Here is a 23,031-nt window from a genome sequence, read left to right as displayed (position 1 = left end):
TATATATATATATATATATATTTTTTTTTTTTTTTTTTTGGTAAAATACACAAAGGGTAAAATTTACCATCTTACTAGTTTTAAGTAGCATGAAGTATATTCACAAACTGTTTTCTTCTTGAACAACTGAAACACTGTTAGACAATAACTCACTTAAAAAACTCATTTAATTATATCAATAACTCCCTATTCCTTGACAACCACTATTCTACATTCTGTTTCTACAAGTTTAACTGCTCTAGGTACTTCCTATAGTGGAATTATATAGTATTTGTCTTACTGTGACAAGCTTGTTTCACTCAGTATAATGTCATCAAGGCTTATCTATGTTGTGGCATATGTCAGAATTTCCTTCCTTTTTAAGGCTAAATAATATTCCACTGTGTGTACATATTTACTGTGGTTGTTCAGTCACTAAGTCCTGTCTGACTCTGTGACCCCATGGTATGCCAGGCTCCTCTGTTCTCCACTATCTCCTGGAGTTTGCTCAAATTTATGTCCATTGAGTCAGTGATGCTATCTAATCACCTTATCCTCTGCTGCCCCCTTCTTCTGCCTTCAATCTTTCCCAGCATCAGGGTCTTTTCCAATGAGTTGGCTCTTCACATCAGGTGGCCAAAGTACTGGAGCTTCAGCTTTAGCAATGAATGAATATTCAGGACTGACTTCCTTTACGATTGACTGGTTTGATCTCCTTGCAGTCCAAAGGATGCTTAAGAATCACAATTTAAAAGCATCAATTCTTCAGCACTCAGCCTTCTTTATGGTCCAATTCTCACAGCTGTACATGATTCCTGGAAAAGCTATAGCTTTGACTTCTGTCAGCAAAGTGATATCTCTGCTTTTTAATATGATGTCTAGGTTTGTCATAGTTTTCTTTCTGAAAAGCAAGCATCTTTTAATTTCATGGCTGCAGTCTCTGTCTGCAGTGATTCTGGAGCCCAAGAAAATAAATCTGTCACTGTTACCACTTTTCTCACTTCTATCTGCCATGAAGTGATGGGACCGGCTGCCGTGATCTCAGTTTTTTAAATGTTGAGTTTCAAGCTGGCTTTCATCCAGTGATGGACATTTGGGTCTATTATGAACAGTGCTATGAACATGGGTGTACAAATGTCTCTTTGAGATCACCTTGTAATTCTTTTGGGTATATGTTCAGAAGTGGAATTGCTGAATCACATGGCAACTTTTAAAACAACTGTCATATTGTTTTCCAAAGTAACTGCAGTGTTTTACAACCCTTCCAATAGTGCACAAGGGTTACAATTTCTCCAGATCATTGCCAACACTTGTTATTTTCTGTTTTTTTTTTTTCTGAAATATTGTAGCTATCCTAATAGATATGAAATGGTATCTCATTGTGATTTTTGATTTGCATTTTTCTAAACATTAGTGATGTTGAACATCTTTTCAAATGCTTATTAGTCATTGGTCATGTCTTATTGGTCATGTCTCCTTTGGAGAAATGTCTCTTCAAGTCCTTTGCCCAATTTCTAACAGGTTATTTTTTTGTTTTTGTTATTTCACCCATGTACTTTTGGGATCCCCTTTGATTATCTAATTCTTTTAAAAATCACTCAATATTTGTTTTAACTCATATGTCTTGGTAGCAATGGGACTGTATAGATTTTTACATATATCTATAGATATTTAAATATATAGCTAAACATATCCAACTCTATACATCTATAATCCAAATCTATATATCTATAAATAGATATAAAAAATATCAAATTTTTTTGACTGGTGGACAAGGACTAATATACTTGAGAGAAAGTAAAACCCTATGAAGACTGACAGTAAATATGGGTAAGAAGGTATTCACAAAGTACTTATTTGCTATTTACATTTTAAAATCATTTTTTGATTTATAAACAATAAAATGCACCCATTAAATAAAAAGCTCAATGAGTAGTGATAAATGTATAGACTTCAGTAAACAGTCACTGCAATCAAAATGTAGAACCTTTCTATTCATGTCACCCTAAAAAGTTCTCAGGAGCCTCTCTGCAGTCCGTTCCCACCATTATCCACCCCCATCCCTGCCCACTGCTCAGCTATTTGTCTCATGGCAGATTCATTTTAGATGTGTACGTCTAGTGCTTTGTTTTCAACTTCATTCCCTTTGGGTAAAGACCTAGAGTAAACATTTAGATCATTTTGTAACTTTATGAGAAACTGCGAAACTGTTTTCTAAAATAGTTTCAGCACTTTGCATCCCCACTGGCAAAGTGAGAGAGGTGTAGTACCACATCGGTGCTAACACTTACGTTAATGACAGTCTTGTACAACTTTAGCCTTTCTATTGGGTATACAGTAATATCTCATTCTGCTTTTACTCTGCATTTCTCTGATGACTGTTGAGCATCTTAAAAATGTGCTTATGGGTAATATATATCTTAGCAGACAAGTCCAAGCCTTTCCTCCATTTTTTAAATTGAGTTAACTATTGAGTTGTATATTCTGATATGAGTTCTTTGTGGAATTTATGTATTGGAAATAACCTTTACTGGTCTATGGCTTGGTTTTTCATTTTCTTAATGTCTTTTGAAGTGGCTAACTTTTTTCTCTTATACTCTAAGAAATTTTTATTTCTCTTATACTCTAAGGATAAATCTTTGCCTAAACCAAAACCCAAAGACTTTCTACTGTTCTCTGGGAAATTTTACAGCTTAGGTTATTCATTTTGAACTCATTTTATATGGAGTGATATAGTAGCTAAGGTTCATCTTATTCCATGTGGACATCCAGTTGTCCCAGCACCATTTGTTGCAAAAACGATTCTCTCCCTCAGTGAGTTGTCTTAACACTCACTTCCGAGAATCAGTTGACCATACATTTATGGGTCTGCTTCTGGACTCTTTGTTCTGTTTCATTGATCAGTGTATTTTTATTTAGGTCAATCAGTGTAGTAAGTCTTGAAATCATATACTGTAAGTCTTCCAAATTTGTTTTTGTTTTTCAAAATTAGTTGTTTTTAAATCCTTGGCATTTCTACATAAATTTTAGAATCTGTTAGCCAATTTCTACCAAAAAAAAAAAAAGCCCTTCTGGGATTTTCACTGAGACTGAATTAAATCTTTAGATTAATTTAGATAGAACTAAAGTCTTAATAATACTGATTGTTCTGAGTCATAAACATGGTCTTTTTCTCCATTTAGTTGAACCTCTTTAATTTTCTCAATAATATTTTATAGCCTTCAGTATGCAGATGTAGTATCTGTTTTGTTAAAATTAACCCTAAGAGTTTCAGAATTTTGGAATCTACTGTAAATAGTATTTATTAATTTTATTTTCTAAATGTTTATTCCTCATATATAGAAATATAATGAATTTTGTATATTGACTTCATATCCTGTGATCTTGCTAAAAACTCACTTCTTAATCCTAGTAGCTTCTTGTGAAAGTATCTGTGGAAAAAAGATAGCATTTCTTCTCTCTTTTTTTTTTTTGTATTGTTGCACTGGCTATAACCTCCAGTGCAATATTGAATAGAAGTATTAAGACATTCTTGTTTTGTTCTTGATCTTAGAGGAAAGCATTCAATTTCTCAACATTAACATTAGCTGAAAATCTTCATAGATGCCCTTCAGCACACAGAGTATGATAAAGTGACCATTTTATCCCAGTTTGCTCAGAAGTTTTTTTTTAACCAGATGTTTTAATTTGTCAAGTTCTTTGCATCTACTGAAATTATAGGCTTTTTCTTATTTTTATTTTATTAATATGAAGAATTACATTGTGTGATGTTTAATGTTTAACCAACTTGCACTCCTGGCATGAATTCCAATTGAGCATAACAAATTATGCTTTTTATATGTGGCTGGATGCAATTTGCCAATCTCTTTTTTAGTAGTTTTCAACACTGTTTCTCATAGGGGCTGCTCTGTAGCTTTCTTTCCTTGTAATACCATAGTCTATTTTTGGTGTCTGGGTAGGCCTGGGCCCGTATTAATTTTCCCCTTTCACACTGCAGGGAATCCAAGCCCCCTGTGCTTCTCAGAATTTCTTTACTTGTTCCATATTACTAGACATCTGCTAGTTATTCTTGATCCTTTCTCTTTATTATTGCTAGTATCCAATCCATCTCCAAGAGCTGACTGTTATAGCTTCAAATTGTAAGTCTATACACTTCTGTTTGAGTCTTTTGCCATCACATGAGTCATCCTGCCTACAGCCTTTCAATGGCCTCTCTTTGTCCACAGACTATAATCCAAAGTCCCCAGTATAGACCTCATGTGATCCAGACACTCCCAGCTCTCAGGACTCATGTCTCACCACCTTCTTCCTCACTCATTACCCCCCAACCACTTAGATTCATTCACCTGGTATATGTGCTGCCGAAGCAAGCACAGATTCACTCACCTGGAATCTTGAAAACTCTTTCCTGTCTCCTATATCTGTTATATTCTCCAAACACTATATAACCTCTGAGAGGTCTTCCCGAGCCCTCAGTAAAGCAGCCTCTCCATCTCTACTGTTCTCTCTCGTTGTACTTGTCACTTTTGTACACACACAAATCTATATATCTCCACTCTTATCTGTGTTTTCCAAACTGTACACTCAGCAACCAGCACAACATCTGGCATTATGACTGATCACAATAGCTATTTGTTTAAAAACTGAAAGATGGAATGAATGGATACTGCCCAGAGGCAGAACGGTCCAAAGTAAAGACCACTGGGTTCAGAATCAGTCATGGGCTCAAATTCTGACTCTTAAGATTATGAAATGTGACTTCTTCGCCAATTTAAAATCTGAACATATTAGTTTTTTTTAAATAGGGATAAAATAACATATTTTATTGAGATGTTTTAGGCGTAAGAATGAACCAAAGAAAGGAAGTGCCTTGCATGAAACACTGGCTTAATCAACAGTTATTCCCACTTTTTTCCCCTCTGTACCAAAATAAAAAGGGAAATCTTTTTCATAACATGTACACTTTCACAAAAAAAGGAAAGGAGCCTCCAGGAGAATTCCCTTTATGTGTCTGTGTGTGTGTGTATATATATATATAAAGATTCTTTATATATATATATATATACATATATATATATAAAGATCCTATTGAAGAATGTAAACAGTGTGCTTTGATGTCACATAAGTTAATTATTTCAAAGCCCTATTGAAAATTAAAAATGAAAGTTACTGAGAAAGTGAAGATTTCTTTCACCTTATTTTTATTTTGCTAGCTAGATCCTTGAGACTCCTTACTGGATGCACTACACTGCTTAAAAAAAATTCTAAACTTTCAGAAGCAAGCTGAACTTCTAAAGTCTAAATTTTTCTTAGCATATTCATCATTACCTTCAAAGAGAATTGATAGATGGGGTTGATTTTTCTGAGGTCATTAATCACAAAATATAGAAGAGAGGCTCTTGCTGCCACTGGTCTGTAACATTCTCGGGCCTCGTTGATTTTTCTTTCATTTTCTTTAGCTTCAATCACCTATGGTGGGAGCAAACAACATACGTAACTTACTCTTCATAGTCTCTACGTGATGGGAGGGACATATCTGAAATGAGAAACCAGTAGTACTGAAGTAGGTAACACGTATGGCATCTCTACGCTTGGTCTTTTCTAAAAGCATAACATTCATATTTTAAAATAATCTTTTTGTAAACTGAGTTTTAAATGAAAATGGATGTAACTCCAGCTGTGTTATGGTTACAGATTAAACAAACCTGATTGTTTCTGGTTCTACAGAATTTATTCCGAGTAATGTCACCTTCCTGCCTCCCCTCTCTTTTTCAGGGGTTAATAACCCAGCTGTATCACCTCTCAGGGATAGCTCTTAAAAATCTGCTGGGTCAATTCAATGCCAATATCTTTATTAGTCAACAAGGTATCCAAATGCAGCCAAGGTCAATAAAATATCCAATAACCAAGCTTACTAAAAAGCCTTTATAGGAAGACTCTCATGACTGCCTAATTCTGACTTTGCACCAGATCATCCATATGCTCATATATTTCCATTTAGTTTATCTTTGTACGATATTAGCCTCTGGGTACATTCAGAGAGGTAATTAAACACACAGACCATCATCAGCCAACATATTCGTTTTTATTCAAGACACAGTTTCTTCTATCTAGGACTGCTGTTGGTCCTAGAGCTTTATAAGGTACAATATTTGTCCAACCTTTGTTTACAAACTTAATTCATCATACTTGTCTATAAAAGGACAGAAGAAAATGTAGAGCAGAAACCAGTAGTGTAAATTACTGCACAAAGCAGGACCTCTGACAGGATAATATTTAAATCATTGTGTTTGGAACACCCAGACCTTTGTCTAAGAGGGTAACTGTAAATAGTCCTGTCTAACAATTCATTTAGCTTTTTGATGGTGTACTTGCAGGAGGCACATATTGGTATGTACTTCAAATGGTTACTCAGGGGTAAGTGGAAGGGAGGGTAACTTGGGAGATTGGGATTAATATATACATACTACTATCAATAAAACAGATACCTAATAAGGACCTACTGCATAGTACAGGGAACTGTACTCAATATTCTGTGATGGCTTATATGGGAAAAGAATCTAAAAAAGTGGATATATGTATTTGTATCACATATTCACTTTGCTGTATGCCTGAAACTAATACAACTTTGTAAACCAATTACACCCCAATAGAAATATTAAAAAAATTTTTTTAATGTAGAGCAAAGGAAGCTCCTATATGGAAAAATGTTAGGAAGATAGCAGAGATATTTTAAGACACAATTAGAAGTTAACTTCAAAGCTAAGACCTAATTTACTTAATTGCCTTAATCTTTACCATTTTAGGAGCTACCTAGAAATCACTTACTTAAAAGGAAAGAGTAATTTGGGATTCCATTTCCTTGCTTAAACTAAGACAAATATATTAGATGTGTGGTAACACAGTGTTAGCTGGGTAATTAATAGATTACTTAGTAATGAGGATACTCCAGAAAGCAAATAAGGGTTCCTCTCATTTCGAAACGTCAGCGTTTTAAAGACTAGTGGCCATGTGTGAAAGTCCAACGTGCATGCACAAGGCATATTAGGACACATGTTGGACGTTCAGCAGGAAGTCTACTAAGTGAACATTTTTTTTCTAGCTTTTAGGAAACGTCACTTTCCTGGGGAAATAATGCATTTGAGTGCAGTGGGAGACCATCCTTTGCTCAGTTTCCCAGCACTGAAGGCCTATAAACGAAATTTAAGCTCTAAGGATTTCTGTAAGATATACAACAGACCAGGAAGCCTGTAGTGAGACTGTAGGGTGTCAGTTTGCTAAAGCTGAAGACTAAACCTTTTAATATTTTAGACTACATTAGCCAGCAGGGCCCGATTTCCTTCAAATTTAGTCACTCAGGAAAAAATAACAGCCTGGCAGAGTCTACTATGAACAACTGAATCTTTGTTGAATTAGGAGAAGCATAAGTTCAATCATCTCTATCTGCATTCAGAAATGCACAGAGTTCACTTTTTAAGGGCAGTTTATGAAAAGGCCTGAATTCCATAGTCAGTCCTCTTAGAGAAATGGCCAAGTGGGATTACACTTCTCCCCAGGCACTTCATTCAAATAGAATAAGCCCTCCAGAAGTCCAACAAGCATTGAAGCACTATTTACAACAGCCAAGACTTGGAAGAACCTAATTGTTCGACAGAAGAATGGATGAAGAAGATGTACACACATATGATGGACTATTACTCAGCCATGAAAAAAGAATGAAATAGTGACATTCACAGCAACATGGACGGACCCAGAGGTTGTCATACCGAGTGAAGCCAGAGGGAGAGAAGTCCTATGATATTGCTTACATGTGGGATCTTAAAACCAGTGATACAAACGAACTTATTTACAAAACAGAAACAGACTCACAGACTTAGAGAATGAACTTAAGGTTGGTGGGGGAGGGGAGGTCAGGGAGGGATAGTTAGGGAGCTTGCGACACACAGGTACACACTGCTGTATTTAAAATGGAGAGTCAACAAGGACCTACTGTATAGCAGCACGCTGCTCAATATACTGTAAAAAAAAACCTCATTGGGAAAAGAAGAGATACACGTCTATGTATAAATGAATCACTTTGTTGAACACCTGAAACAAACGCAACACTCTTAATCAACTGTACTCCATGATAAAAAGTTAAAAAAAAAAAACAACCGTCCCGGCAGCGCCTGCCTTTTCCTACCTTGCGCTCTATCTCGGCTGCGGTGGCCTTTGCCCTCTCTAGTCTCTCTACCAGTTTGGTGTCGTCTAGAAAGCTCCCTTCTGCCGCAGAGAGACGCAGGAGGAGGTCGTCCTCCAGGTACTTCAGCTCTATCTTAAAGTCATTTTGGTGCTTTGTCAGAACCAGCTAATGCAAACCAAACAAAAGGTGAGAGACAGTGAATAAATTCATATTATTTCATATAAAATAAAACACTTAACACTACAATTGTACTAATCATAATCTTTAAAAATTCTTTAAAAGCAATACACATAGTTAAATATGCCCAGAAATTTTCCCAATTAAAGTCAGGTATAAATTACTTTTTAATCTAGATGGAGATAATCAAGGGCTAATTGCACATGAAATTTTGGCATCTCATAGAAATATAATGCATTTTTGTATGCCAAACATCTCTGCCTCCTCCACCACCTGCTAAGGTACAGAATTGTAAATATTTGTATTTTCTTGCTTGTTTGTATTATTTGTTTGCGATGCATTTAAACTTTAAATTCGAAGGCATGGTAAGAGCTGATTGCACTCCAGGGTCCAGAACGTGACCATACATCATAATCATGGAACATTATGAACCCAGAGGAAGAAACTTCTGGTTTCTGATTTACATCTAAAGAGAGAAGGCATTATTTCCATCCTCATAACAGGATAAAAGCTAAACATCACAGCCCTTCTTGTATCTGTCAGAGAACTGAGGTCACAGGGCAATCGCCATGCTGAAAACTACAGAGATGGGTGAATACAGTCACAGCTTCTCAGGAACATGTAAGTAGTAATTGGCTAATTCCCGGGGGCAGAACTTGAGAGTTAAAAACTTCTGAGGGCTCAGTGTTTGGGGATCTCTTAGGAGAGGAAGCCCAGGGCAGATGCCTCTCTACCCTCTGTTCTTATCTGTTTCTCCAGCCCTGCTTCCATGATTCCAACTCTGTGCTTGCCAGAGTCACCTGCATCAAACAAGACCCACAACGAGTCCATCTCCTCGGGCACAATCCCGACTACTTCCTTAATCAGAAGTATCTTGAGTTGCTACTTAACTGTTCACATACATTCTCATTTTTCTTAATTAGATTGCGAGATCCTGGAAGGCAGGCATCCCATCTTATACTCCTGTGTCTGGCACTATCATTTGTGCAAAGAAGGTACTGAATAAGTGCTGAGGGATAATTTCATAATTTTTACCTTAAGTTTCTCCAAGTCTGGCCTTTCCATATTGACAACCTCTGCCAACAGCTGGGCTTCCAGACCATCTTCTGTGACTGTGAAATTGAGGAGGGTTGTCTGAGCCTGCAGTTCTGGCTTATAGTGAGGATTTACCAGTTTTGTGTGAAGGATAAGACGAAAGTTGCAGTTAAATTCACATTCTTGATCTCCAATCTTGATATACCTAAAGGAGGCGTAACACAGACATTCAGGAGACTCCCGTGAACCATGGCTAATACTAAGGTGTCATTCCATTCCTGTATTCTTTCGGTGAGTCACGATTTTTTGTTTAGTCTACATTTCCCTAAAGTATAAGAGGAGTAAGAATTATCCACTAAACCTCTATATGATTAAGTCTCCTTACACGTAAAATGGTGATAATGGTCGTACTCACTTCACAGTGTCATTGTAACAATGAAACACAATAAATCAGATAAAGAACCTATAACAACAAATGCAAGCTTCTATTATTATGCTATCTATGATTAACCTTATATTAAAGATTAAGATTAATATTCTTTAAGGATAAAATGAGTATGTATGCTCTTATACATGTGTTTTTAAGTATCTCTGATGAGCCCAGCCTTTAAGTTTTAGCTTCCCTGGTGGCTGAGATGGTAAAGAGCTTGCCTGCAATACAGGAGACCTGGGTTTGATCCTTGGGTTGGGAAGATCCCCTGGACAAGGCAATGGAAACCTACTCCAGTATTCTTGCCTGGAGAATTCCATGGACAGAGGAGTCTGGTGGACTACAGTCTGTGGGTTTACAAAGAGTTGGACACAACTGAGGGACTAACACTTTCACTTTTATATATATATATGTGTGTGTGTGTATATATGTATATCTACATACTTAAAATTTATACATATGAAAAATACGCATATTCTTGTCCTTATACATGCTTAGTTTAAGCCATGCACTTTAAATGATGCAGAAGGGATTCTTTTTTCCAAGGCCCATCATGTGACTATGAGTAACGGTAGCAAAAATATTTTCCAATAAAGAAAGAGAGAAAAATTCCCCTGGCACTTTACTCAGTCTTGGTACTTTGGGCTCTGGCTCTGAAGTAAAATTTAAGAAGCCTGTTGCATGCGATGCATGGACAGCATTCTTCTAAGCTCCATCTCACACGGGGTGTGCTGACAGCAAGCACACTTCTGGTTTTGTGTCCCTGTTCCTCTGGCCACAGGGCCCAGGAGTAGGTACTTAATCTGAGCTGTTCCAACCAGAGTAAACTTTCCTGGGATTCAGGACTGGGACAGAGAGAAGGGAGAGTTGGAACTGGAACCTCTAAGCTCGTGCTGACGTCCCTCTGTCCTGCTGGTGAACCAAGCAGCAAAGAAAGACTGTCCTGGTTTCCCAGTACAGGACAGGATACTGGTTTCCCAGTATCTGAACACTGAAACCCATGTTCAGATCAAAGAGTGACACAAAGGAGCATGTTCTGGGTTTCATGGGCTTCTAGGTCCCTCCTTTCCTGAAGTCTGGCTGCATCTTCACCTCAGTTGCCATGGCACCCTGCAGCCTCGTAACAGTCTCTGTTTTGCTTCAGCCCGATGGAGGTGGTTTCTGTAATTGCAAGCAAAGCTCTGAATGAATGCAGTCACCCCGTGAGGGCAGAGCCTGATTTTTCTCTACCTCAGATGCTGGCATCTAATTTCTAAGGAATTCTCCCTGCGTTCCCTTGCCCTGTGGGTTCTGAGTGCGCTAGGCCATTGGACGCGCTGGCAGGAGAGAGCAGCACAGGAGAGAGGGGTCTGGCGGACCTTCATTGCTTCCAGGTTGCACTTGTTGGGGGGGTAGGGGGGTGGCTTGGGGGAGAGTGGCGTGAGGGCTATGTGCTGCAATCCACAGCTCATCTCGGGGCTATATGTGCCTTGAGATCCACAGCTCTGCTCAGAGCAGCTAGGAACACCTTCAGGCCCGGAGGCAGTAATGGCTTCCCGCTGCTGCAAATCCTTTGTATCCTCAGCAGCTCCACTGAGTTCCCTTTACCCTTTGCTCTTCAAATTCTTCTTGTAAAACAGTCACTCTGTGAATTCTATCAAACAATTCCAGCCTACTTTGTGGTCTTTCTCCTGCCAGGACCCTGCTCTGAGGCTGCAGCAAAAGGTGAGTTTTTCTTACTCATGCACCAGGCAGACAGAACCCATGAATGCTAGAAACTCTCAAATTTTTCCATCAAAGTGGCCTGAACTTTGGAGAAGTGAAATTCCTCCAAGAAGCTACAAGCATGGCTGAAGCAAGGAGCATCTTCTCAGTCTCCTACTTTAACTACTTACTGAAATTATGAGTTCTTCCCTATTTATTGTATATTTTCATTAGAGAGGTATCATCATGATGATGATAAGAATGTTACCCAAAGTCCACATTGTTTTTAATTTAAATATAATGTTTTAAGTAATTATGAGGAGAAAAATGAATGCTCATCTCACTGACTTCTGGGTGAGGTGTTAAACTTCCTTAACTTTATCAACTTTGGAAAACCAGATGAATTCAAAAGAAAGACACCATAGAATATACACTGTCTTCTTTTTTGAATTCATCCAGTTTTCCAATACAAACTGATACAACCACCATGGAGAACAGTATGGAGATTCCTTAAAAAACTAGGAATAAAACTACTGTATGATCCAGCAATCCCACTACTTGGCATAGACCCCAAAACCAGGATTGAAAGAAACACATGTATCCCCGTGTTCACCGCAGCACTATTTACAGTAGTTAGAACATGGAATAACCTAGATGTCCATCAGCAGATGAATGGATAAGCAAGTTGTGCTACATACACAGGATGGAATATTACTCAGCTATAAAAAGGAACACATTTGAGTCAGTTATAATGAGGTGGATGAACCTAGAGCCTATTCTACAGAGTGAAGTCAGTCAGAAAGAGAAAGACAAATATTGTACATTAACACACATATATGGAATCTAGAAAGATGGTACTGATGATCCTATGTGCAGAGCAGCAGAGAAGACACAGACATAAAAAACAGGTTTTGGACACAGTGGGAGGATGAGAGGGTGGGATGATTGGAGAGAATAGCATTGAAACATACACATTACCATATGGAAAAGACAGCCAGTGGGAGTTTGATGTATGACACAGGGACCCAAAGCCAGTGCTCTGTGAAAACCTGGAGGCATGGGGTGGGGAGGGAGATGGGAGGGGAGTTCAAGGGGGTGAGGACACATATATACCTGTGGCTGATTCATGTTGATGTACATGGCAAAAACCATTACAATACTGTAAAGTAAATATCCTCCACTTAAAATAAATAAATTTAAAAAAACCACACTTGGGGCTCTACTACAAAAGAAAAAGAGAGAGAAAGACACTGTATAAGTTCAGAATTTAGGCAATGCTGAATCCTCCTTACTAAAATGTCACAATATTTGCAAGAACTTTTTAAACTTGAGTAGAGATACTCAGATGCCCCAATGTGGTAATATTTTGGGCTGCTATTGATGGATATTTCGTAACTGTCTTGCTCTGAGATGAAGTCATATGGTGAGGAGAAGGCCCCTAATTCCCTGGCCACTCTTGACTATGGAAATTTTTATAACATAATTTAAGCGGGTGAGATTAGTTAATAATCAGTTTTCTTAAATCACTAAAGCATTAATCAATAAGTCACCCAGTCACTAAGTTTTAATCACTACAGCTAAGAATCTCAAATGATTGGTCAGATTCATAACATACTGTCTCCATTCAATTCTCAACTTTTTTTCCCATTGTAGTGATATTGTATTTCAACAAAAACTTTCACAGGTTGCCATACATCTAAGGACAATTAATATAAGGACAAAGGATACAAGAATAGACAATGGGCAAAAGACATTCTCTGAAACAAATGGTGTTGGGAAAGATGGATGGCTGCACGTAAACCAATCAAGTTAAAACACATCCTCTTGCCATACACACGAATAAACTCAGAATGGCTTAAAGACTTAAATATAAGGTATGACACCATGAAACTCCTAGAAGAGAACATAGGCAAAACATTCTCTGACATAAATTGTGGCAATGTTTTCTTAGGTCAGTCTCCCAAGGCAACAGAAATAAAAAGAAAAATAAACAAATGGGACCTAATCAAACTCACACATTTTTGCACAGCAAAGGAAATCATAAAAACAACAACAAAAATGAAAAGACAACCAAAGGATGAGAGAAAATATTTACAAGTGATTCAACAGTCAAGGGCTTAACTCTCCAAAATGTACAAACAGCTCATATAACTCAACAACAACAAACCAAACAACCCAACTGAAAAATGGGCAGAAGACCTAAGTGGACATTTCTCCAAAGAAGACACACAGATGGCCAAGCCAACAGGCACATGAAAAGATGTTCAACATCACTAATTATTAAGAAAATGCAAATTAAAACTACAATGAGGTTATCACCTCACACCAGTCAGAATGGTCATCAGTTAAAAGTCTACAAATAACAAATGCTGGAAAGGGTGGGTAGAAAAGCCCTCCTACACTGTTGGTGGGAATGCAAGTTGGTATAGCCACTATGGAAAATAGTATGGAGGTTCCTCAGAAAACCAAAAACTATAAAAAACAAAAACAAAAACTGTAGAACTATCATATGATCCAGCAATCCCACTCCTGTAAACAACCCAAAACTCGACATGAATGATTTCATCATTTAACTTAATAAAAAATGGCTCCCAAAGTAGTTTGTTTGGCAGGTTTTTCAAGCTTAGAAACTTAACCAAAAACTGTGAAAGCATCTTAAAAATTTTATTGAACTCTAGTTTATTTACAATGCTGTGTTAATTTGTGCTGTAAAGTGAAGTGGCTCAGTTATACATTTGTGTGTGTGTATGTGTGTATGTATATTAGTCTTTTTCATAATCTTTTCCATTATGGTTTATCTATTTGGTTTGTTTCCTGACAAAACTGTAATTCGAAAAGATACACAGAACCCCTATGTTCACAGAAGTACTACTCACAGTAGCCAAGACATGGGAACAGCCCAAAGGTCCACTGACAGATAAATGGATAAAGATGTGGTACATACATACAGTGGAATACTACTCAGCTATAATAAAGAATAAAATAATGCCATTTGCAGCAACACAGATGAACCTAGAGATTATCATACTAAGTGAAGTAAGTAAAAAAGAGAAAGACAAATACCACATAATATCACTTATATGCGGACTCTAAATGTGATAAATAAACCTATCTATAAAACAGACACAGACTCACAGACCTAGAGAGCAGACTTGTGGTGGCCAAGAAGGAGAGGGGAGTAGAAGAGGGAAGGATGAGGAGTTTGGGGGTAGCAGACGCAAACTATTATTATAGGATGGATAAGCAACAGGTCCTACTATACAGAACAGGGAACCATATTCAATACCTTGTGATAAAGGAAAAGACTATGAAAAGGACTATATATATAAATACACACACACACAAATTACATATATATATACACACACACACATATTACACACATATATACACACATATTACATATGCACATATATATAAAACTGAGTCACTTTGCTTTACAGCAGAAATTAAGCTTGAAAAATCTCTCAAACAGGCTACTTTGGGAGCCATTTTTTATTAAGTTGAATGGTGAAGTCATTCATGTTATTAAGTTTTGGCTTATTTTCCCTTAGTACTTCCCACTGTTTAATTTTTTTCCAGAAGGAAAAAAGACAGATTTAGGTGACAGCCCTCTTCTAAGCTGTATATATTTATAATCCATACGTTCCTTTACAAATAATTTTTAAAAAGAGTATTAACATGACTGTTAAAAGTGAAACTCTGAGAACAACAAGGGATGAATGAACTACAAGCCAGTTGTTTTAAGTAAACCAAGTAACTGCAAGTGTATCTGATGTGCACAGTGGCCCTGAGTCCTTGCTATACAAGTCTTAAAAATGATACATTTGTTTACACTTTTGCAAATGCCTTCCAGTTGATATCATGCTCATTAACATAATCATGACTTTATAATTTCTCCAGTTAATTTTTTTTTACCATGAAATATGCTAAAACCAACATTCATTCACTCAACAAGCATCTACACCGTGCCAGGATGTCAGAGTCTACTAGACACTGGGCATATAACCATTACCCAACAAGCATGGTCTATTCTCTAACATTATTTTCTCATAATAAGCATAAGAATATAAAAGTTTATGTACTGATTCATTCTTTTACTTATCCAGTTCATTCATGTGAAGATCAAAGATCTGCCTCATTAAAAGAGAGGCAAATGATCTGAATAGCTATTGCTCCAAAGAAGATCTACAAATATCCAATAAGCACCTGAAAAGATGTTCAACATTACTAGTCATCAGGGAGATGTGAATCAAAGCCACAGTGAGGTGGGAGTTCACACCCACTAGATGGTTATAAAAATTAAAAAAAAAAAAAAGAACAAGAACTGGCAAGGATATAGAAACATTAGAACTCTCATACACTGTTGGTAGAAATGTAAAATGGTGCCCCCAATCCGGAAAACAGTTCGGCGGTTTCTTTCAGTCTTAAACACAGAGTTACCACGTAACTCAGTAATTCTACTCCTAGGCACATGTCCCAAGGAATGGGAAGCATACGTCCACATAGAATTTTTACACAAATATTCACAGCAGCATTATTCATAATTGCCAAGAGATGGAAACAACCCACTATCTATAAACTCATGGATGGATAAACAAATGTGGTATATTCAAACAATGGAATATTACTCAGCCATAAAAAGGAAAGAAATACTGATACATGCTACAACATGGATAAACCTTAAAATCAAGTAAAAATAAGCCATCACATAACTCCACATACTGTATGATTCTATTTATGGGAAATGTTCAGAAGAGACAAATCAATAGTGATAAAAATCAGATTAGAGATTGCCAAGGGATTTCAATTCTAAAACTGTAGTGATGACCGCTCAGTGCTGTGAATACACTAAAAACCATTGAATTATTCACTTTAAAGATTAAGCTGTATGATACGTGAATTACACCTCAATAATGGTGCTACCAAAAGAGAACAAAAATGAACAACAATCTAACAAAAGGTCAATCGCCAACATCTGCTTTTGTCAATCTGAAAAGTAAGTCATCATGCTAACTATAGTTTACCAGAGGTTCATGCTTAACTTTTTAGTATAGTAAGGTGTATTATAGGATGGTCTTAATTGATAAGGACAACTTTCTTAGTCAATCTGCTTCTTTTTGACTGAAGACATATTCAACCATATCTACACGGACAGCATCATCAAAATTTCTCCCATTACTTGTTTTCCTGTTCAAAGGTTTCCAAAATTGGTCTCACAAATAGCTTGGAGAAAATCTTTCTTTGCTAGTGAGATTCTCTGTTTTTCTGTTAATTCACTATATTACTGTTGGCCTAGATTTCAAGACTTCCGTGACCAGCTTTTAAAGGAAATTTCAAGAGTGGCGGCTTTGTGTAAGTAATTACCTGGGGTTCTCACATATAAATGATCCCAAAGTTTATACTCATTTATATTTGCACAATAACAAAACCAATACTTTAAATAAACCTTGAGTATGTTGTCTTATAATTTTCCAATTACTGCTCCATCTTGGTTTGAATTCACTCCTCCCCTTGTAGTATCTCTGAGAAATGCCAGATTTATCATGACCTTCCATGATTTCACACTGAATTTTTCCTCATTTGGTTATGAATTGTAACTGGGTTTGGGTTCATATCTCATAAACTTTATTTTTTTAACCACTAACCTATAACCCAAGGTGAAAAAAGAATTCAAATACTTTTCCACTTTAAAAATGTAAATTTAAATGAACATTGAATGCATCAAGTCCAGTATTTTCATTAATGTTGTCTAATGGGACAGCTCCTGTGGCAGGGTTAGAACCTGTGGACGAAGTTAATTTAATTTTGAGGCTTGTGCGGGAAGTAAGGGTGGAAAGGATACATGACAATCAAAGCAAGCCCCCAGCAAGATGACAAACATATCTAACAGTCAAAGGTGTTCAGATCTCATGGAGAAATCCCTGTAGAGGAGATGGACAACTCTTCCTGTAAATTGCCAGAAAGTTAAGTTCCAAGCATGGTCAGCCGCACACATCTTTATCATATACAACCCTAAAACTATCCTCAGCTCTTGGGCCACGTCAAGATAGGCTGCTTGCCCATCAGCATTCTAGAGGGTTTACCAGTCAGTGGTATCAGTGTAGTCTCCTCTCAAAACAGCAGCAGTTAATCCCATCTGAGCATCAGAAACACCCTGTTACAAGTTCTCCAATCAGTCATTCCACCTAGCTGTGCTTACCTCTCTGGGTTTCCAAGAGAAAGAGAGACTAGCCGATACAGAACATGAGGTTTGGACAATTCTGCTTCTGGGTGCAGGTGACAAAAGCTTTTAACTGGGCAAGTATGTATTTAACCAAGTATCTCAGTTAAAGTCACATTTGGTAAGGTGGCCCAGACATAACTATGTATGGTTCTAAACCTCCCTTGCATACTTACGTATGCCCTGAGGCACCCACACACCCCAGTTTGAGAAGGGGAAATCCAGCCGCTTGAGGTACAGGGCTGACTTTCTCTGTGAAGAAACAGAGTTAATCTGGGAATTTCCTATGCTGGTGGCAGAGAGAAGGATGTCTGCCTATAAAACTGGTTTTCTACTTGGCTCTGAAACATTATTTTATAGGTTTAGATTTCCCAGGGATAGTAAATTATCCTCAATTGGAGTATTTTATGATCTATGAAAGGCAAAACCTGCAGAATGACTCAGTGGGCTTTATCATTGCTGCTAGGTTAATTTTTGGTTAATCTCCAATCTGGGAAAATTAAACAGATTGCTAGTGCTCTCTCCCGAATCGAAGGATCCAAAAAAAAAAAAAAAAGGAGTTAACCAGAGGGGTGGGAAAAGCAAACAATCACTGTGTTGTTTCTGTAAAGACAGGAGTCCAGAGGTTGTAACTTCTGGAACACAGCAGGAAGCTCTAAGCACTTGAACTTCAGCGCCAAGGAAAACCAGCAGCAGGAGGGAAGGGTAACCTGAACCTTGCACCTTTTCTCTCTCACAGCTATTCTCTGAAAGCAGGAGTTCTTAACCCACCCTCTGGCCTCATGACCCCGCGAACAGGACTCTTGTCTTTGACACTGAAACGGGCAGAGCAGGGCTCTCTGAATGTGTGCTGGAGTTGCTGCCAGAGGGGTTTCATTCAATCCTCCAAGGGTGTGAGCTCCTCCTGCCCCTCTTTTCTCCGGCTGAGAAGCGCTGGTTTGGACATCACAGGCTGATTACACAAACTGAAATAAAACGAGTTTTCCCAGTACAAACACCACAATTTAATAGGCTAGGTCAGAGGATGAGCTGTCCACACTGTCTCACTTATCAGACTTGTGATTTTTAGAACTCAGAGTTGTGATTTTAGAAGGGCCCCTAGAGATCATTCAACTGCCTCCTTTTTATGGACCTAGTTTATGACTTGTCCAAGGTTACACAGCTTAGTGGCAGAGCTGGGACTGGAACCTGGGTCTCCAGACTCCTGGAATAAAGTTCACTTAACTACATCCCATCACAGGGTAATTTGCTCTGTTTGATGGTGACAACTTGTAACCCCAGCAGCTGTCAACCTGTCTAACCATCAATCACAAGAGGGTACTAAGAGAATATGACTGAATCAGTAACAATCAAAGGCCACTAACAAAAAAATAAAAATAAAGACACAGCTCAGAGGACATATCCTGCTGATCATCAGTTAGACATACTATCCTTGTTTATTAGGGAGAATAGCTCTGATTATTGAGGTGCCCAGCCTGAATCCAAGAGCTATAATTTCTGGGAGATATTTTTATAAAATGAATTAATTTACAAAATTTTAAAAATAAATCACTCAACTTATAGAAAAGTTTTCTATTTTCTGGCTTTCAGGAAAAGAAAATACTGAAGTATGTCAAAATGCTCAGTGAAGTAATTCTGGATGAAGTACTGTACAATAAAGACAATCATCTACAAATTAACTAGAAATTTAGTTTTCTATGTGTAAGGCTGGCATAAAAATAAGACAGCTACATGTAAACATGAAATTAGATCATTCATTAACACCAGAAACAAAAATAAGCTCAAAATGGATTAAAGACCTAAATGTGAGACTGCTCAGTCACTCAGTCATGTCAGACTCTTTGCAACCATATGGACTGTAGCCCACCAGGCTCCTCTGTCTATGGAGTTTTCCAGGCAAGAATACTGGAGTGGGTTGCCACTTTCTATTCCATAATGTGAGACCGGATACTATTAAAACTCCTAGAGGAAAACATAGGTAGAATCCTCTCTGACATAAATCACAGTAGTATCTTTTTCAATCCATCGCCCCAAATAACGGAAATAAAAACAGAAATAAACAAATGGAATCTAATTAAACTTAAAAACTTTTGCACAGCAAAGGAAACAATAAACAAAATGAAAAAACAGCCCACAGATTGGGAGAAAATATTTGCAAATGATGTGACCACTAAGGAATAGTTTCCAAAATTTACAAACAACTCATGAGGCTTAATATCACCAAAACAAAAAAAAACCCTATAAAAAATTGTGCAGGAGACCTTAACATGGACATTTCTCCAAAGAGGACAGATGGCCAACAGGCACATGAAAAGATGTTCCACATGGCTAATAAAGAAATGCAAATCAAAACAACAATGAGATATCACTTCACACCAGCCAGAATGGCTATGGTAAAAAAAATCCACAAACAATAAATGCTGGAAAGGGTGTGGAGAGAAGGGAATCCCCCTATACTGTTGATGGGAATGTATATTGGTATAGCTACTATGCAGAACAGTATGGCGGTTCCTTAAAACACTAAAAATAGAGCTACCATATGACCCTGCAATCCCACTCCTGGGCATACATCTGGAGAAAAACATGGTCCAAAAGTATACATACACCCTAATGTTCACTGCACCACTGTTTACAATAGCCAAGACATGAAAGCGACCTAAATGTTAATCAACAGAGGAATGGACAAAGAAGACATGGTACATATGTACAATGGAATATTATTCAGCTATTAAAAAGAATAAAATAATGCCACTTGCAGCAACATAGATGGACCTACAGAGTGTCATACTGAGTAAAGTAAGTCAGACAGAGAAAGAGAAATATATGCTATCCCTTATATGCAGAATCTAAAAAAAAATAATACAAATGAATTTATTTACAAAACAGAAAGAGACTCACAGACTTAGACAAAAAACTTATGGTTACCAGGGACGAAGGATGGGGTGAGGGATAGTAAGGGAGTTTGGGATCAACATATACACACTACTATATTTAAAATGGATAACCAACGTCAGTCAGTCAGTTCAGTCGCTCAGTCATGTCCAATTCTTTGCGACCCCATGGACTGCAGCACGCCAGGTCTCCATGTCCATCGCCAACTGCAACAGTTTACTCAAACTCATGTCCATTGAGTTGATGATGCCATCCAACCATCTCATCCTCTATTGTCCCCTTCTCCTCCTGCCCTCAATCTTTCCCAGCATCAGGTCTTCTCAAATGAGTCAGTTCTTCGCATCAGGTGGCCAAAGTAGTGGAGTTTCAGCTTCAACATCAGTCCTTCCAATGAATAATTAGGGCTGATTTCCCTTAGCATGGACTGGTTGGATCTCCTTGCAGTCCAAGGGATTCTGAAGAGTCTTCTCCAACACTACAGTTCAAAAGCATCAATTCTTTGGCACTCAGCTTTCTTTATAGTTCAACTCTCAAATCCATACATGACTACTGGAAAAACCATAGCTTTGACTAGACAGACCTTTGTTGGCAAAGTGATGTCTCTGATTTTTAATATCCTGTCTAGGTTGGTCATAGTTTCTCTTCCAAGAAGCAAGCATCTTTTAATTTCATGGATGAAGTCACTATTTGCAGTGATTTTAGAGCCCCCGAAAATAAAGTCTGTAACTGTTTCCACTGTTTCTTCATCTATTTGACATAAAGTGATGAGACCAGATGCCATGATCTTAGTTTTTTTGAAAGATGAGTTTTAAGCCAACTTTTCCACTCTCCTCTTTCACTTTCATCAATGGGCTCTTTAGTTCTTCTTCACTTTCTGCCATAAGAGTGGTGGTATCTGCATATCTGAGGTTATTGATATTTCTCCCAGTAATCTTGATTCCAGCTTGTGCTTCATCCAGCCCAGCCTTTCTTCATGATGTACTCTGCATATAAGTTAAATAAGCAGGGTGACAGCATACAGCCTGACATACTCCTTTCCCTGTTTGGAAACAGTCTGTTGTTCCATATCCAGTTCTAACTGTTGCTTCCTGACCTGCATACAGGTTTCTCAAGAGTCAGGTCAGATGGTCTGGTATTCCCATCTCTTTAAGAATTGTCCAGAGTTTGTTGTGGTCCACACAGTCAAAGGCTTTAGCACAGCCAATAAAGCAGAAATAGACATTTTTCTGGAACTCTCTTGCTTTTTCAAAGATCCAGTGGATATAGGCAATTTGATCTCTGGTTCTGCTGCCTTTTCTAAATCCAGCTTGAACATCTGGAAGTTCACGGTTCATGTACTGTTGAAGCCTGGCTTGGAGAATTTTGGGCATTACTTTACTAGCGTGTGAGATGAGTGCAATTGTGCAGTAGTTGGATCATTCATTAGCATTGCCTTTCTTTGGGACCGGAATGAAAAATGACCTTTTCCAGTCCTGTGGCCACTGCTGAGTTTTCCATATTTTCTGGCATATTGAGTGCAGCACTTTCACAGCATCATCCTTTAGGATTTGAAATAGCTCAACTGGAATTCCATCACCTCCACTGGCTTTGTTTGTCATGATGCTTCCTAAGGCCCACTTGACTTCACATTCCAGGATGTCTGGCTCTAGGTTGGTGATCACACCAGCGTGATTATCTGGGCCATGAAGATCTCTTTTGTATTGTTCTGTGTATTCTTGCCACCTCTTCTTAATATGTTCTGCTTCTGTTAGGTCCATAGCATTTCTGCCCTTTATTGTGTCCTTCTTTGCATGAAATGTTCCCTTGGTAGCTCTAATTTTCTTGAAGAGATCTCTAGACTTTGCCATTGTATTGTTTTCCTCTATTTCTTTGCATTGATCGCTGAGGAAGGCTTTCTTATCATATATCCTTGCTATTTTTTGAACTCTACATTCAAATGGGTATACCTTTCCTTTTCTCCTTTGCTTTTTTAACTTCTCTTCTATTCACAGCTATTTGTAAGGCCTTCTCAGACAACCATTTTTCCTTTTACATTTCTTTCCTTGGGGATGATCTTGATTCCTGCCTCCTGTACAATGTCGCAAACCTCCATCCTTAGTTCTTCAGGCACTCTATCAGAGCTAATCCTTTGAATCTATTTATTACTTCCAGTGTGTAATCATAAGGGATTGATTTAGGTCACACCTGAATGGTCTAGTGGTTTTCCCTGCTTTCTTCATTTTAAGCCTGTATTTGGCAATAAGGAGTTCATGATCTGAGCCACAATCAGCTTCTGGTCTTGTTTTTGCTGACTATATAGAGCTTCTCCATCTTTGGCTACAAAGAATATAAACAATCTGATTTCGGTGTTGACCATCTGGTGATGTCCATGTGTAGACTCTTCTCTTGTGTTGTTGCAGGAAGGTGTTTACTATGACCAGTGGGTTCTCT

General features: G+C 37.9%; 1 protein-coding gene across 1 annotated transcript in view; it reads right to left on the bottom strand.

Annotated features, from left to right (window-relative positions):
- Positions 1–23,031, bottom strand: part of DNAH11 (dynein axonemal heavy chain 11) — a 385,020-nt gene that overhangs the window by 42,482 nt on the left and 319,507 nt on the right. Inside the window, exons 66-68 of the mRNA XM_043462325.1 lie at positions 9,374–9,578; positions 8,162–8,326; positions 5,308–5,448 (exon numbers count right to left, since the gene is read on the bottom strand). Of these exons, the coding sequence (XP_043318260.1) occupies positions 5,308–5,448; positions 8,162–8,326; positions 9,374–9,578 (511 nt within the window). The remainder of the gene's footprint in view (positions 1–5,307; positions 5,449–8,161; positions 8,327–9,373; positions 9,579–23,031) is intronic.

Source organism: Cervus canadensis, chromosome 3, assembly GCF_019320065.1.
Source record: "Cervus canadensis isolate Bull #8, Minnesota chromosome 3, ASM1932006v1, whole genome shotgun sequence".
Lineage (NCBI taxonomy): Eukaryota > Metazoa > Chordata > Mammalia > Artiodactyla > Cervidae > Cervus > Cervus canadensis.
This window is presented reverse-complemented; position numbering and strand designations above follow the sequence as displayed.